Genomic DNA, 16,034 nt, shown 5'->3' with positions numbered 1-16,034 from the left:
AGCGGTAGTGCAGCCAGACTGGTGGTCCAGCCAGTAGGAGGTGCTGTTCTGACCTCAGAGGAAGAATATAGAGCTCTGATCGATCAGACCTGTCCTGGACTCCTCAATGGTTAATTGTCTACATCTACTCAACCTACATTCACTATACCATATGGTCCTTTAACCCTAACCAGGAGATTGATTATGAAATTATGTTTGAGTGTCAGCACAGGAGCTCATCAGGACAACAGACCACTTTTAGAAGCCTCATACATGATACACACAGAAGTTGTGTTTATTAATAATCGTGTCTGTCTGTCTGTTGTCCAGGAGTGGAGGATTCTTATTCGGGGGCGTCTGCTCCAGGTGTATTTCCTGTCTACCTGCATCTTCCATACACAGGACACGCCGACTTCATGTTCACACAGGAAGAGCAGCGAGATCACTTCCTGTCTGCGCTTAAGACATGCATCCGACACCAGAACCTTGGTATGACTGAGATACAGAACCTTGGTCTGACTGAGATACAGAACCTTGGTCTGACTGAGATACAGAACCTTGGTATGACTGAGATACAGAACCTTGGTCTGCCTGAGATACAGAACCTTGGTCTGACTGAGGTACAGAACCTTGGTCTGACTGAGGTACAGAACCTTGGTCTGACTGAGGTACAGAATCTTGGTATGACTGAGATACAGAACCTTGGTCTGCCTGAGGTACAGAACCTTGGTCTGACTGAGGTACAGAACCTTGGTATGACTGAGATACAGAACCTTGGTCTGACTGAGATACAGAACCTTGGTCTGACTGAGATACAGAACCTTGGTCTGCCTGAGATACAGAACCTTGGTATGACTGAGATACAGAACCTTGGTCTGACTGAGATACAGAACCTTGGTATGACTGAGATACAGAACCTTGGTCTGACTGAGATACAGAACCTTGGTCTGCCTGAGGTACAGAACCTTGGTCTGACTGAGGTACAGAACCTTGGTATGACTGAGATACAGAACCTTGGTCTGACTGAGATACAGAACCTTGGTCTGACTGAGATACAGAACCTTGGTATGACTGAGATACAGAACCTTGGTCTGCCTGAGGTACAGAACCTTGGTCTGACTGAGGTACAGAACCTTGGTATGACTGAGATACAGAACCTTGGTCTGACTGAGATACAGAACCTTGGTCTGACTGAGATACAGAACCTTGGTCTGACTGAGATACAGAACCTTGGTATGACTGAGATGCAGAACCTTGGTCTGACTGAGATACAGAACCTTGGTATGACTGAGATACAGAACCTTGGTCTGCCTGAGGTACAGAACCTTGGTATGACTGAGATACAGAACCTTGGTCTGAATGAGATGCAGAACCTTGGTCTGATTGAGGTACAGACTCGTTTGACAAATTAAACGAGTGGAGAAACACAACAAATGCAGATAGTTTTTCACTTGTCCGCTCAGAGGGAAGAGTCACTGCAGATCAATACACAGTTATTAAAGGGGAACTATCTTATAAATGGCCTTTTCCAGTGTTTAGCATTGTTTTCTAGCAATGTGGGGTTGTATCAACACTGTATATGTTGCAAATTCTATTTTTTGCGCATTCCTCCAGTTCAGATGAGACAAGGTCCTCCCCCACTGAACCAAGCCATTCTGATTTGACTGGTTCGCTGATGTGAATTAGGCACTGATCTGCATATCTCAGCCCCTGGTTGTAGCCACCTCCCACAATCAACAATTCACTCAGCGAGTGGAAATAATGCAAAAGCGGTTTCTCTGTCACTGACACTTCCTCAAACAGGTTGATGTGATGTGAGTGCTGATAGAGAGAGCGAGAGAGAGAACGAGTGAGTGAGAGAGAGAGAGAGAGAGAGAGAGAGAGAGAGAGAGAGAGAGAGAGAGAGAGAGAGAGATAGAGAGGGAGAGACAGACAGATAGATAGAGAGAGGGAGAGAGAGGCTCATACAGTGCAACTCAAGTCGTGTCGGAGCATTTACACACACTCCCGACTGCGTGTGTGTGTGGGGAAACACATGCACGCTCTCGGAGCATCTCTCCTCTCTCTCTCTCCCTCTCTCTATCTGTCTCTCACTCTCTCTCTCTCCCTTTCTATCTCTCTCTCTCCCTCTCTCTCTTGCTTGCTCGTTCTCTGCTCTCTCTCTATCAGCACTCACATCAACCTGTTGCAAAATATCATAGCGCACATGCACACTCCCACGTGTATTCCGATCCATGCAATAATATTCACAGGGGTATATATTGTAATTTGAAACAAGTTACCAATGCATTGTCCCGTGGGATTATGCCCCCTCGCGGCAAAATTAATTAGTCTCCCTCTCTATCTCTCTATCTCTCTCTCTGTCTGCCAGTGCAGACTGTGGGTGACTGTCATACAGCGCATTGCGAGTATGGGCGGAGCCCAGCCAAAAACAGCTTGGAATCTTGAAGGGTAGAAAATGCTGCTCTACAGAAGTTGATTAGAAATACAAAACAATGCATAATTAAAAAAAAAAAAAACACACATACAGATGTGTTCCATAGACTCACAGGAATTGTGTAAAATTGCCCAAATAGTGAAAGAAATAGTAAGATAGTTCCCCTTTAAGATAAGATAAGATAAGATATTCCTTTATTGATCCCCTTGGGGAAATTCAGGCATCATATCAGCTTGGGGGAGGGGGAGGGGAGGTACAGGTAGTGTAAACAATATAACAAATCAATATAATTAACTAACTAACTAAGGCCCTGGTTACACTTACAACGTTTCATTTTCAAATTATTTCGTTTGCATGTCCAAGTTAAAAGGCAACGCCGTTTTGGCAGGCATTTTCGTTTTCCTAGCAGCAATGCTCAAAGGGGGTTTTCATTTCCAAAACTCCCTTGGAATGGTGCCATGTAAACTGCGCAAGCCGGATACGTAGCCGTTCACGCCCAACGCCCATGCGCAGTAGACACCGACGCATGGTGATCGAGTGTTCGTTCGGACGTCTGCAAGGTGCTCCGGAGAGATATGGACTGAACTGATGACTGAACTTGCGACCGAGGCGCACACACATACTCACACACATGCTCACACACGCGCTGTGGTCTCTCTATCTGTCTGAAGTGGAGCGGGGCTCTGCTGTGCTTTTCACACACTCCCGACCGAGGCGCACACACAAATACCTCCCGCGCATACAGGAGACAAACGACGTCTAACTTGCCTGCCAATACACAATGTAAAAGTTAAATGAAACGTTGTTGTTTTTCCTTTCATGTAACCGCAGCCTAACTGAAATATACAGTATTCACATAAGGGGCAGCAGGGACGTGCACAGGACTTTAGAGGGGCAGGTGCTCAAAGGCTGAAAAGGGCACTATACCTGTGTGTATTTTAACAGAGCGTGCGAAGCGTGCAAGCCCGATTTTTAAGGGCCCTTTTCGGGAGGGGGGCCCCCTTTTTATGCTTTTTGGGGGGTTTTGGTGATCAAATATTGAATATTGAACTATAATAATCAGTGCAGGAGCTCACTTATCCTTGAAAGACACTTTTATCACTGACTTAAAAGGCCCATACATCTCCATAAATGTTCAGGGGGGAGGGAATAAGTGCTTACCCTACAGACCCCAAGAAGTGCTGTATATTCTGTATTGTTTAATATAAATGCATTTTTTATTCCAATCCCGATTTGTATTTGAGATTTCCAAATCCCATCGGACTTGACTTCTTCGTGTCCCTCAGTGAGTGTAATACCAGCATTCAACTGTATGCGCCACAGCGGTTTCTATCATCATCATCATCATCACCACCCACGCTATGCATAAAATATATAGGTCCACGGAGAGGCACGCTGAGGAGGCTGTGCAAACTGCAATGGAATATGGGGCATCTCTCTCTCTCTTTACCTAATATTTTGATTCTATCCTGACATTTTTCAGTTGGAAGGGCAGTCTGTAACGGTAAAACATAATTTTTTTGTTGAAAAAGGGCACCTTTTTACGAGGCTCAAAAGGGCAGGTGCTCAAGCACCCCTTGGGCTCTATGTGTGCACGTGTCTGAGGTGCAGTATGCATAAGGTAGTGTTATTGTCCTTTTTCGGTTCCTAGTAGTTGTAGTTGGATGTCTGGCAACAGTCCCTGCCCACTGTTGTGGAGCCTGATGGCCGCTGGTATGAAGGACTGGCCGAGGCGGTTAGTTGAGTGTCGGGGGGGTATGAGTCTGTGACTGAACGTGCTTCTCATCTTGACTAGCTCGTCGTAGAGGGGGTGGGAGGGATCCTCCAGGATAGCAGCCAGCTTCCTTCTCATCCCCCTCTCTGCCACCACCTCTAGTCTGACCAGCTCGACTCCCACCACGGAGCTAGCCTTCCTTACCAGCTTGTTAAATTCTTTGGTGTCCCTCGAGTTGATGTAGCCCCCCTAGCATGCCACAGCATAGAAGAGGATGCTGGCCACAACAGACTGGTAGAATGACTGCAGCAGTCTATTGCAAACATTGAAGGACCTGAGTCTCCTCAGGAAGAACAGCCTGCTCTGTCCCTTCCTGTAGAGGGCCTCTGTGTTGTCCGACCAGTCCAGTTTATTGTTCAGGTATACCCCAAGGAACTTATATGACTCCACCACCTCCACCTCATCCCCTCGGATGGTGATTGGAATCGGGGGGGGCCTCTTCTTGCCCCTCCGGAAGTCCACCACCAGCTCCTTGGTTTTACTGGTGTTGAGTTGGAGGTGGTTGCTGTCGCTCCACCCCACTAAACATCTCGCTGCAACAGAGATAGTATAAGTATAAGTCTTTATTTGTCATCAGATTAACACACACACACATACACACATACACACACATGCAATGGGCGACCCACATTCTGATGGAAGTGGTCTCTTCCAGGAGGCCCCTGTCCACAGGACATTAACTCTAACACTACTGACTCTAACTCTAGGAGCATTGAAGCTGTTCTGGTAGCTTGTGGCTCAACACATTCGACACTTAATGTTGTCTGTATATTATAACTCTTTCAGTATGACACACACACACACACACACACACACACACACACACACACACACACACACACACACACACACACACACACACACACACACACACACACACACACACACACACACACACACACACACACACACACACACACACACACACACACACACACACACACACACACACACACACACACCACACACACACACACACATTTGAATACTTTATTTGGTTCCACAAATTATATTACATAAACAGGGAATCAAATGTATCGGGGCCAAGCAGCACTGAACACTTAAGGGTACACATAGCACCTCCTTCTCCACGTGGCTAAGCTGCCAATAATAGCCGAGGCAGAGCAATATTTGGCAATTTGTTTGGCTTTTCTTTTAGACATTGCAGCAATTCTCAGACCGGTCATGGTGCATTTGTAATGTATACATGGCCAAGACTTCAGAATACAAGTACACTGTACACATCCACAGGACACTAACTCTAACCCAACCACAGGACACTAACCCATCCACAAGACACTGACTCTAACCAAAGGAGCATTGAAGCTGTTCTGGTGGCTTGTGGCTCAACACATTAGACACTTAATGTTGTCTGTATAATATAACTCTTTCAGTATGACACACACACACACACACACACACACACACACACACACACACACACACACACACACACACACACACACACACACACACACACACACACACACACACACACACACACACACACACACACACACACGCCCATTTGCGCCACTTTGTTTCCTCATACCCAGGCCTGTCCCCAACGTGGTCTTATCTCCCTTTGTCGGGAGGCTCGTTAGGCTATCTCTGTTGCAGCTAGATGTTTAGTCTTACTATGATGTCTGTTGTAGCGAGGTGTTTAGTCTTACTATAATGTCTGTTGTAGCGAGGTGTTTAGTCTTACTATGGTATCTGATGTAGCAAGGTGTTTAGTCTTACTATGATGTCTATTGTAGCAAGGTGTTTAGTCTTACTATGCTGTCTGTTGTAGCGAGGTGTTTAGTCTTACTATGATATCTGTTGCAGCTCTGTCGCAAGAGGTGTGGTGTTACTATGATATCTGCTGTAGTGAGGTGTTTAGTCTTACTATAATGCATGTTGTAGTCAGATGTTTAGTCTTACTATGATGTCTGTTGCAGCTCTGTGGCAAGGGGTTTGGTCTTACTATGATGTCTGTTGTAGTGAAGTGTTTGGTCTTACTATGATGTATGTTCTAGTGAAGTGTTTGGTCTTACTATGATGTCTGTTGTAGTGAAGTGTTTGGTCTTACTATGATGTCTGTTGCAGCTCTGCAGCGAGGAGTTTAGTCTTACTATGATGTCTGTTGTAACTTGTAGCTCTATGGCAAGGGGTTTGGTCTTACTATGATGTCTGTTGTAGTGAGGGGTTAAGTCTTACTATGATATCTGTTGCAGCTCTGAGGCGAGGGATTTAGTCCTACTATGATATATGATGTAGTGAGAGGTTTGGTCTTACTATGATGTCTGTTGCAGCTCTGAGGCGGGGGGTTTGGTCTTACTATGATGTCTGTTGCAGCTCTGAGGCGGGAGGTTTGGTCTTACTATGATGTCTGTTGCAGCTCTGAGGCGGGGGCGGGACTATGAGGGCCAGGCTTTCCTCAGAGCGCTCACACTCTACAGACGAGAGGCAGGACGCTATGAATCCTGGGATATGTTACTGGGCAACGAGGAACAGGTCAGAGCACACACACAGACACACACACGCACGCACGCACGCACGCACGCACGCACGCACGCACGCACGCACGCACGCACGCACGCACGCACGCACGCACACACACACACACACACACACACACACACACACACACACACACACACACACACACACAGCTCCAAAACCAGTTATCTTAACTTCTAGTTAAGACCATTCTTCTTGGGGGGAACTTCTAGTTAAAGACCCTTCTTCTTGGGGGGAACTTCTAGTTAAGATCATTCTTCTTGGGGGGAACTTCTAGTTAAGCCCATTCTTCTTGGGAGGGGGACTTCTAGTTAAAGGAACACTTCACCCAAAAAGTATAATTTGTATATCAATTACTCACTGTGTGTGTGTGTGTGTGTGTGTGTGTTGCGTGCGTGCGTACGTACGTGCGTGCGTGCGTGCGTGTGTGTGTGTGTGTGTGTGTGTGTGTGTGTGTGTGTGTGTGTGTGTGTGTGTGTGTGTGTGTGTGTGTGTGCGCGTGCGTGTAGGTCCTGGCTAACCAGGTGATGGAGGTGGTGTTGCCATGGTTACAGGCTGAGCTGCAGTCCAGAGTTAAGGGGAAGAAGAGTGAGAGACGACGACAGTGGATGTCTGTAGGTCACACACACACACACACACACACACACACACACACACACACACACACACACACACACACACACACACACACACACACACACACACGCGCACACACACACACACACACACACACACACACACACACACACACACACACACACACACACACACACACACACACACACACAATAATAATAATAATACATTGAATTTGTATTGCACATTTTGTTCGCTGGGAACCCAAAGTGCCACACGGTTAAAACATAGTTAAAAAAAATGTATTAGTAAAAAAAATTAAATACAGAATAAAAATAAGATAAAAATAGAACATAGTTAAAAACATAGTATAAACAGAAAATTAAGAACAACAGCACAAGAAATGAAATAATAATTTCACACAAAAAAATATATATAAATAAATAAATACAAATAAAAAGCTAACAGCTAACACACACACACACACACACACACACACACACACACACACACACACATACACACATACACACACACACACCTGAGGTGCGTTCAACAAGACATTTGTGAGGGCTGGCCCAGTACTGTGCTCGACGGGAGCTCGACGGGAGCCCTCTTATACACGGTTTGCTGAACATTCAGTGTCGGGTCGTTTTGGTCACCACCAGCTACTGCTTGTTCCTCTTGTGTGTTTCTCCAGTACACCCTTGGAAATTGCTGCTGTTTCCTCTCTCTGCCTCCATGGACCCGTGCCTCGTATTTACACTTTGCCCTTGGTGAGTTTTTGGATATCTATTTTTGATGAACTAATATCCTCGTTTTATCCTGGACTCAATACCTTCATCTGTTTTTGTGTGTTCCTTAACACTGAAGACAATACCTTCATCTGTTTTTGTGTGTTCCTTAACACTGAAGAATTGTCGCTTTGTTTTGTTACCAGACTCTGTCTTGTTACTGGACTCTGCCTCGTAGATTTCTACGTTTCTATTACTGACATTCTCCGTTTTCTTTTTCTCCACGAGTGGATTATTATCCAGCTGCAGAGCCGCAGAGCCCTACTCGGCTATAAGATTATCAAGCTGCAGAGCCGCAGAGCCCTACTCGGCTAAAGGATTATCAAGCTGCAGAGCTGCAGATCCCTACTCGGCTAAAGGATTCCCCTCGGATGCATTTACTTGATTGTTGCTCATTTCTGTTTGTGAAATAAATACGGCCATCGTTTTGGCTAACTCTGAACTACCCGTCTGTGTCGTGCTGTTGGGGTTGTTTACAAACCATAACATTACGACCCGACCATGTCGACCCCAGCCGACACAGACGGTGTTAGAGCAGCCTTGGCAGGTCAGATCCAGCTGACCAACGACCACACCCAACAGCTAGAGGCGGCTGCAGCTGCGGTGCAGGGCCTCCGGACCCAGGTCCAGCCACTCCAGGCCTCTTTGGAGGTCCTAACTACCCAGCAGGCTGCGCAGGGGGTTCAACAGGCAGATATCCTGCAGCAGCTGCAGGCCCTCGGTACAGCGCTTGACACCCTGCTGTGGAACCAACCTGTTGCTGGAGCCTCAGTTAACCTACCTCCCGCCGTCGCAGCCGACCCCACGCCCCCCAACCCAGCTCCCCGGGAACCCCATCTCTCCAGCCCACGACTGTTTGACGGTAACTTCGAGGACTGTGCCACGTTCATCATGCAATGTGAGTTCGTTTTTATTCATCAACCTAGCAGATTTACCACAGAGGGAGCCCAGGTAGCTTACATGACTAACCTGCTCACAGGCCGAGCAGCACAGTGGGTTACTGCTTCCTGGTCCATGAGGGCTGACTTCTGTTTTTCCTACACAGATTTTGTGGCAGAGCTCCGAAGGGTTTTCCACCACCCAGCTCGTGGCCAGGACCCTGGAGCCCGGTTGGGCACCTTCCAGCAGGGCAGTGGCAGTGTCACCGACTACGCACTGGAGTTCAGACTGGCCGCAACCGAGAGTGGTTGGAATGACCGGGCGCTTCATCTCACTTTTCTGAAAGGGCTCAACGACACTGTGAGAGACCAGCTCGCCACCCGGGAGGAGCCCGATTCGCTCGAGGCCCTAATCAGCCTCGCCATCCGCATCGACGGACGCCTCCGGGAGAGAAGGCGCGAGCGAGCCCGACTGGGACCCCCAGCCGTTCCCCAGACCTCCCGCACTCGTGACTGGACTGCTGCTCGTCCTGCCTCCTCCGTGACTGGTGGTCCCTTCCCCTCCCGGCCTGTGACCAAGGAGGAACCCATGCAGCTGGGACGCACACACCTTAGCCCGGCCGAACATGAGTCCCGGCTCAGGTCCGGCCTTTGCCTCTACTGCGGCCTTGATGGACACCGTATCTACAATTGTCCTACCCGGCCAAAAGACTAGGCTTGCTGGGACCCCGGGAGATCCTGGTGAGCCGTTTTTCCTGTTCCCACACCCATGCACCACCTAACCATCTGACGAGCGTCACCCTGGCCTGGGCGGACCAGCGGGCGACAGTGGGTGCACTCGTTGACTCGGGGGCTGATGAGAGCTTCCTGGATTTTGAGTTTGCCACCCAGGCCAACATTCCACTTGAGAACCTCGAGAGGCCCTTGGAGGTCCTCGCGTTGGACCAGCACCGCCTGGCCGACATCACTCAAAGCACCTTTCCTGTCCTCCTCACCATTGCTGGTAATCACGTTGAGAGAATCCAGTTCTTTATTACCAGGTCCCCTTCAGTCCCAGTAGTTCTGGGTCGTCCCTGGCTCGCACTGCATGAGCCACACATCACCTGGTCCTCCGGCACCATCATGAGGTGGAGCTCCTCCTGTCATGCCCAGTGTCTTCAGACTGCGTCCAGTCCGTCGACCCGGAGTTCCTCTAGTGTGCCGCCCCCAAACCTCTCAACTATCCCCCCTGAGTACCACGACCTCAGGGAGGTTTTCAGCAAGTCCCGGGCTCAGGCCCTTCCTCCTCATCGGCCTTACGACTGTGCAATCGACCTCCGCTCTGGGGCTCCCCTTCCCGGCAGCCGCCTTTACAGTCTGACCGTCCCTGAGAAGGCAGCGATGGAGGAGTACATCTCTGAGTCCTTGACAGCAGGCCTCATTCGGCCCTCGTCCTCCCCGGTGGCGGCCGGCTTCTTTTTTGTTAAGAAGAAGGAGGGAGGTCTCCGGCCCTGCATTGACTATCGCCAACTCAACAAGATCACCATCAAGAACAAGTATCCTCTTCCTCTCATGAACTCACCCAGGCTACCGTCTTCACTAAACTGGACCTCCGGAGTGCCTACCATCTGGTCCGTATCCGAGAGGGTGACGAGTGGAAGACCGCCTTCAAGAGGAGTTTGTGGTGGTCTACCTTGATGACATCCTCATCTTCTCCAAGACTCTCGAAGAACATGTCCATCATGTCCGCCGAGTACTTGAGCGCCTTCTCCACAACCGGCTCTTCGTTAAGGCAGAGAAGTGCCGTTTCCCCTCCGATTCCGTCGATTACCTTGGCTTCATCGTGGAGAGTGGCCAGACCCGAGCCGACCCCCGCAAGATCCAGGCTGTGGTAGGGTGGCCGGAGCCCTCTTCTCGGAAGGAGCTACAAAGCTTCCTCGGTTTTGCAAACTTTTACTGGAGGTTCATCCGGAACTACAGCCACTTACCAAGCTGACCTCTCCCTCCCTGCCATTTGACTGGTCTCCAGCGGCCTGCACTACGTTCCGTTCCCTCAAGAACAGATTCACCACCGCCCCAGTCTTGCTTCACCCAGACCCCAAGAAGCAGTTCATTGTGGAGGTGGACGCCTCGAATACTGGACTAGGGGCCATCCTGTCTCAGCGGTCGGCAACGGACCAGAAGGTCCATCCGTGCGCCTTCTACTCTCGTCGTCTCCTTCCTGCTGAGAGGAACTATGACATTGGGAATCGGGAGCTGTTGGCAGTGGTGGCTGCCTTGGAGGAGTGGCGTCATTGGCTGGAGGGGGCAGAGGAACCGTTCACCATTTGGACAGACCATAAGAACTTGACGTACATCCGCGCATCCAAGTGCCTCAATGGCCGGCAAGCAAGGTGGGCCAGCTTCCTCAGTCGGTTCGACTTCTCTTTGACCTTTCGCCCTGGGTCCCGCAATACGAAGGCAGACTCTCTGTCCCGGTTACACTCCAAGGGGGATCCAACCACTGAGGATCTGACTCCCATCCTCCCTGAGGTCAGGGTGGTGGGAGTGGTCACCTGGGGCATCGAGTCTGTGGTTAAACGTGCCTTACATTTCCATCCCACTCCAAGCAACGTACCTTTTCGTCGCCTCTTTGTCCCCGACTCGTCCCGGGTTCTCCAATGGGGCCATACCAGCCGGTTTGCCTGCCACCCCGGCGTCCACCGCACCTTCTCCTTCCTGGCTCGTCGGCTCTGGTGGCCCACCATGAGGAACGACATCAAGGAGTTCGTACTGGCCTGCACGGTCTGCGCCCGCAGCAAGGCCTCTCACCAGGCACCCTCCGGTCTACTGCAGCCACTTCCCATTCCGAGCCGCCCTTGGTCCCATGTGGCATTGGACTTCGTCACTGGCCTTCCACCCTCCCAGGGAAACACAGTCCTTCTGACTGTGGTGGATCGTTTCAGCAAGGGGGTTCACCTCGTGGCCCTTCCCAAGCTTCCTTCAGCTTCCGAGACAGCGGACCTCCTGACGAGCCACGCCTCCATGGTTTTCACCAGGATGTCGTCTCGGACCGGGGGCCCCAGTTCACTTCCCAGGTATGGCGGGCCTTTTGTAAGGGATTGTGGGCCACCCGTAGTCTTTCGTCTGGTTACCATCCACAGACTAACGGGCAGACTGAGAGAATGAACCAGAGCGTGGAATCTGCTCTCCGGTGTGTTGCCGCCAAGAAGCCTGCATCCTGGAGCCGGTTCCTCCCCTGGGTCAAGTACGCCATCAACTCCCTGGTCAGCTCCGCCACCGGCCTCTCGCCGTTCGAGGTATCTCTGGGCTACCAACCCCCTCTTTTCTCTGCACAGGAGTCGGAAGTGGCAGTTCCCTCCGTGCAGGTTCATCTCGACCGGTGTCGTCGTGTCTGGGAGATCACCAGGACTGCGCTGCTCCGGGCATCGGAGCGCGCCAGTCGGGGAGCTAACCGACGCCGGATCCCTGCGCCGACTTACCAACCAGGGCAGAGGGTATGGTTGTCCTCCAAAGATCTCCCGCTTCTATCCACCGCCAAGAAGCTGAACCCCCAGTTTCGAGATCCGGAAGGTGCTCATTTCTGTTTGTGAAATAAATACGCCCATCGTTTTTTGGCTAACTCTGAACTACCCGTCTGTGTCGTGCTGTTGGGGTTGTTTACAAACCATAACAGCATTATATTTATGTTTGTGGAAAAAACTTGTTATATTTGAGATTAAACGTTTGCAAATGGTAAGGAGAGCTGTCATGACTAGTATTCATTAAAGATATTCCTTTATTGATCCCTTGGGGAAATTGTACCTTTACCACATGTCTCTCTCTCTCCCTCTCCCTCTCTCTCTCTCTCTCTCTCTCTCTCTCTCTCTCTCTCTCTCTCTCTCTCTCTCTCTCTCTCTCTCTCTCTCTCTCTCTCTCTCTCTCTCTCTCTCTCTCTCTCTCTCTCTCTCTCTCTCTCTCTCTCTCTCTCTCTATCTCTTTCTCTGATAAAACAGAAATTGTCATTAAGATACATAAATAATCGTTATGATCGTGTAATCACAGCTGTTTTCCTCTGTGTGTGTGTGTGTGTGTGTGTGTGTGTGTGTGTGTGTGTGTGTGTGTGTGTGTGTGTGTGTGTGTGTGTGTGTGTGTGTGTGTGTGTGTGTGTGTGTGTGTGTGTGTGTGTGTGTGTGTGTGTGTGTGTAGACAGTACAGGTGGCTCACAATGTGGTTTCGGAGCATCTGATTGATGGCTTGAGAGTTCTGAAGGAGGGGTGTCGTCAAACAGCGTCAGCCAATCAGGCGCTGATGAGGTCTGACCTGGACCAGATAATTTCCTCTCGCTGTTTTCTGGAAGAGAAACTTTGCGGTAAAAAAATAAAAATAAAAATCTAACCTTACTGTCATGCACTTATCCTAATATACTAACCTACACTGTAGCACTCAACACTTTGATGAACATTGTTACTCAGCTGATAGAGTTGTGCCCTTCCTGATGACTTGTCATACAGAACTTGTAAATGTAAATGTAATGGCCTTCAAACCCTGACCTCTGACCCTCCCCTCTGTGTTAAAGTTAAACATCAGCAACACGGCACAGAGGACTGCTCTGCTGTGTGTAACGGATATACACAAGCCAGAACCCAAGCGCAGACACAGAACGAGATGGAGTAGACTAAACGGAATAAACGTCCAAACAAAAAGCAACAGCGAGTGTTAAAAAATAAACCACAGGAACAATTAAAGTCCAATTGCCTGGGAACAAAAAGATTCAAAACTCACGCGACAAAACAACGAGTAAAATTCCAGTGAATATATAAAGGAGCAGACAGGAGGTTCACCAGGCGAGGTAGTCAGACTGACACTGTGATACAAAAGGGGGGGGGGGGGGGAATCAAGCACAGAATATCAATAGGCATCAAAATGAAAAAGCATACTAAGATAAATCAAATCAAATCAAATTGATTTGTAAGGCCCAACAACACATGTTAATGTCCCCATGGGCGGGACGCTTGTATGCTTTTTACAACGCAGTTGGGCGATTTGCGATTCTGATTGGCCAGGTCATTTCTGGTCATGTGACATGTACGCCCAATCCTGGGACCGCAAGTTTCTACACTGGTTAAGCTTAGGCGCTCTTTTGAAGTTGGTTATGGTTAGAGTTTGTCTTAGAGCATGGCGATAGAACGCCTGCCCTTCTTTCGACGGTTAAGCTTAGGCACTCTTTCGAAGTTGGTTAAGGTTAGAGTTTGTCTTAGAGCATGGCGATAGAACGCCAGGTGCTTTGCAGGCTGTTCGACGCGGAAATGGGCAAAGACACAGCTCGTCACGCTATTGGGCGCACATGTCACATGACCAGAAACGTCAGTGGCCAATCAGAATCGCAAATCGCCCAACTGCGTTGTAGAAAGCATACACGCGGGCCGGACACAAGTCAAGAAGAAACATCACAATAAATCAAGAACACAAAAACATTTAAAATAAATGCAACACTTTCAGACATACCCCACGCGAAGGTAAGGAAAAACTCACTAAAACCTAGCAATAGGAAAAAATGCACCACAGGCAATGTGGAGGATAGAAACCTTAGAAGGGCCGTTCAAGGGGGGATCTCCCTTCTTAGATGTCGGTGATAGTAGTGTTGCAATAAAACAGGCAAAACAGTTGGTAAGCATGCACTCATATGCGTAATGAAACACAGATAAGTGCATGTGATAGCAACTGAACATTTTGAAAGATAAAAAATAGAGCTGATCACGGATCTATTTGAGGCAAGGGGGCGGCGCAGAGAGGGTCGCATCCTCCCGGTCATCATCACGGGACGTCCAACACTCCGGTCATCACTATGAGACAGCCGGAGACAGGGAGATGGGATAGGCGTTGGAGAGTTCGCGTGATTGTGATGGGCGGACATAGCAATATATACAAGAGGTAAGCGAATATGTGAATAGAATAGATATGTAGTAAGTAGGGATGTCCGATATTATCGGCCTACCGATATTATCGGCCGATATCGGCATTAAAATGTGATATCGGAAAATATCGGTATCGGTTTTCAATTTTTAATTTTTAATTTTTAATTTTTTTTACATTTCTATAGAAATGATGTCCGATATTATCGGCCTACCGATATTATCGGCCGATATCGGCATTAAAATGTGATATCGGTTGATATCGGTATCGGAAATTAAGAGTTGGACAATATCGGTATATCGGTATCGGTAAAAAAGCCAATATTGAGCATCCCTAGTAGTAAGCATATTATGTGAATAGAATAGAAGTACTTAACCCAGCAATGAACTCTAAACCACGTTGACAGACCACGGACAGAAGATGGTAAGAAGCTGATCCATGGCCTCGGTGGTGCACGTCGAACAGTCACTGCAATCTTGGCCAAGACCCAGAGACATCCACCACCTTGGTCAACACTATGAGACAACCACTCAGAGAGATGGGGGGGGGGGGGGGGGGGGTCGGGACAGGGGTTAGAGAGTTCCCATGTTTGTAGTGGGCGGAGATTGAGCAATAGATATATGTAGTGAGCATATGCATACATGGTGACAGTAGAATCACAGTATATAAGAAAATTGTGAAATTGAGTAATAGATAGAACTACTGCAAGCGTATGTATACAGGATGAGATACAAGACAATAGCTCAGGGCCTTATGCCCCGGGGGGCAGGAGAAACCACTCAGAATTGGTCAGGGCAGAGCAGGTAAGGTTCAGCACTGCAGGCCAGACAGAAGACGGTATGAAGCTGTTCCATGGTACCGGTTGAGACAGAGGTTAAAAAGGTTCTCCCATGTCTGCAGAAAAGCAGACATGGGAGCAAATAGACATCATAACTAAACTATACAGATTAATCTAAGGATCAGTCCCCGACCAGGTGAGATCAGGGTAAGTTGAAGGAGAGAAAAGATGGGTCTTAAGCAGGGATTTAAAAGCGTCGACAGAGCTGGCGCCCCTGACGACGGCAGGTAAATGGTTCCACAGGTAGGGAGTGTGGTAGACAAAGGCTCTGTGGCCGGTGGATTTTTTTTTAACCCTAGGAATCGATAGAAGCCCCGCATTTTGTGAGCGCAGAGCACGAGCGGGCGAGTATCGAGATGAGATCGGATAGATAGAGCGG

General features: G+C 48.9%; 1 protein-coding gene across 1 annotated transcript in view; it reads left to right on the top strand.

Moving 5' to 3' along the window:
* The window catches only part of LOC311239337 (protein Niban 1-like), a gene marked incomplete at its 3' end in the record, with an annotated part of 121,538 nt that overhangs the window by 9,849 nt on the left and 95,655 nt on the right, over positions 1-16,034 (top strand). Inside the window, exons 4-8 of the mRNA XM_084327643.1 lie at positions 1-109; positions 310-468; positions 6,574-6,689; positions 7,205-7,309; positions 13,111-13,273. The exon at positions 1-109 is cut by the window's left edge and continues 9 nt beyond it. Coding sequence (XP_084183769.1) covers positions 1-109; positions 310-468; positions 6,574-6,689; positions 7,205-7,309; positions 13,111-13,273 — 652 coding nt within the window. The remainder of the gene's footprint in view (positions 110-309; positions 469-6,573; positions 6,690-7,204; positions 7,310-13,110; positions 13,274-16,034) is intronic.

The sequence above is a fragment of the Notolepis coatsorum genome, assembly GCF_963971535.1.
Source record: "Notolepis coatsorum genome assembly, chromosome: 13".
Classification (NCBI taxonomy): Eukaryota; Metazoa; Chordata; class Actinopteri; order Aulopiformes; family Paralepididae; genus Notolepis; species Notolepis coatsorum.
Note: the sequence above shows the minus strand (reverse complement) of the source record. Positions and strands in the feature narration are given on the sequence as shown.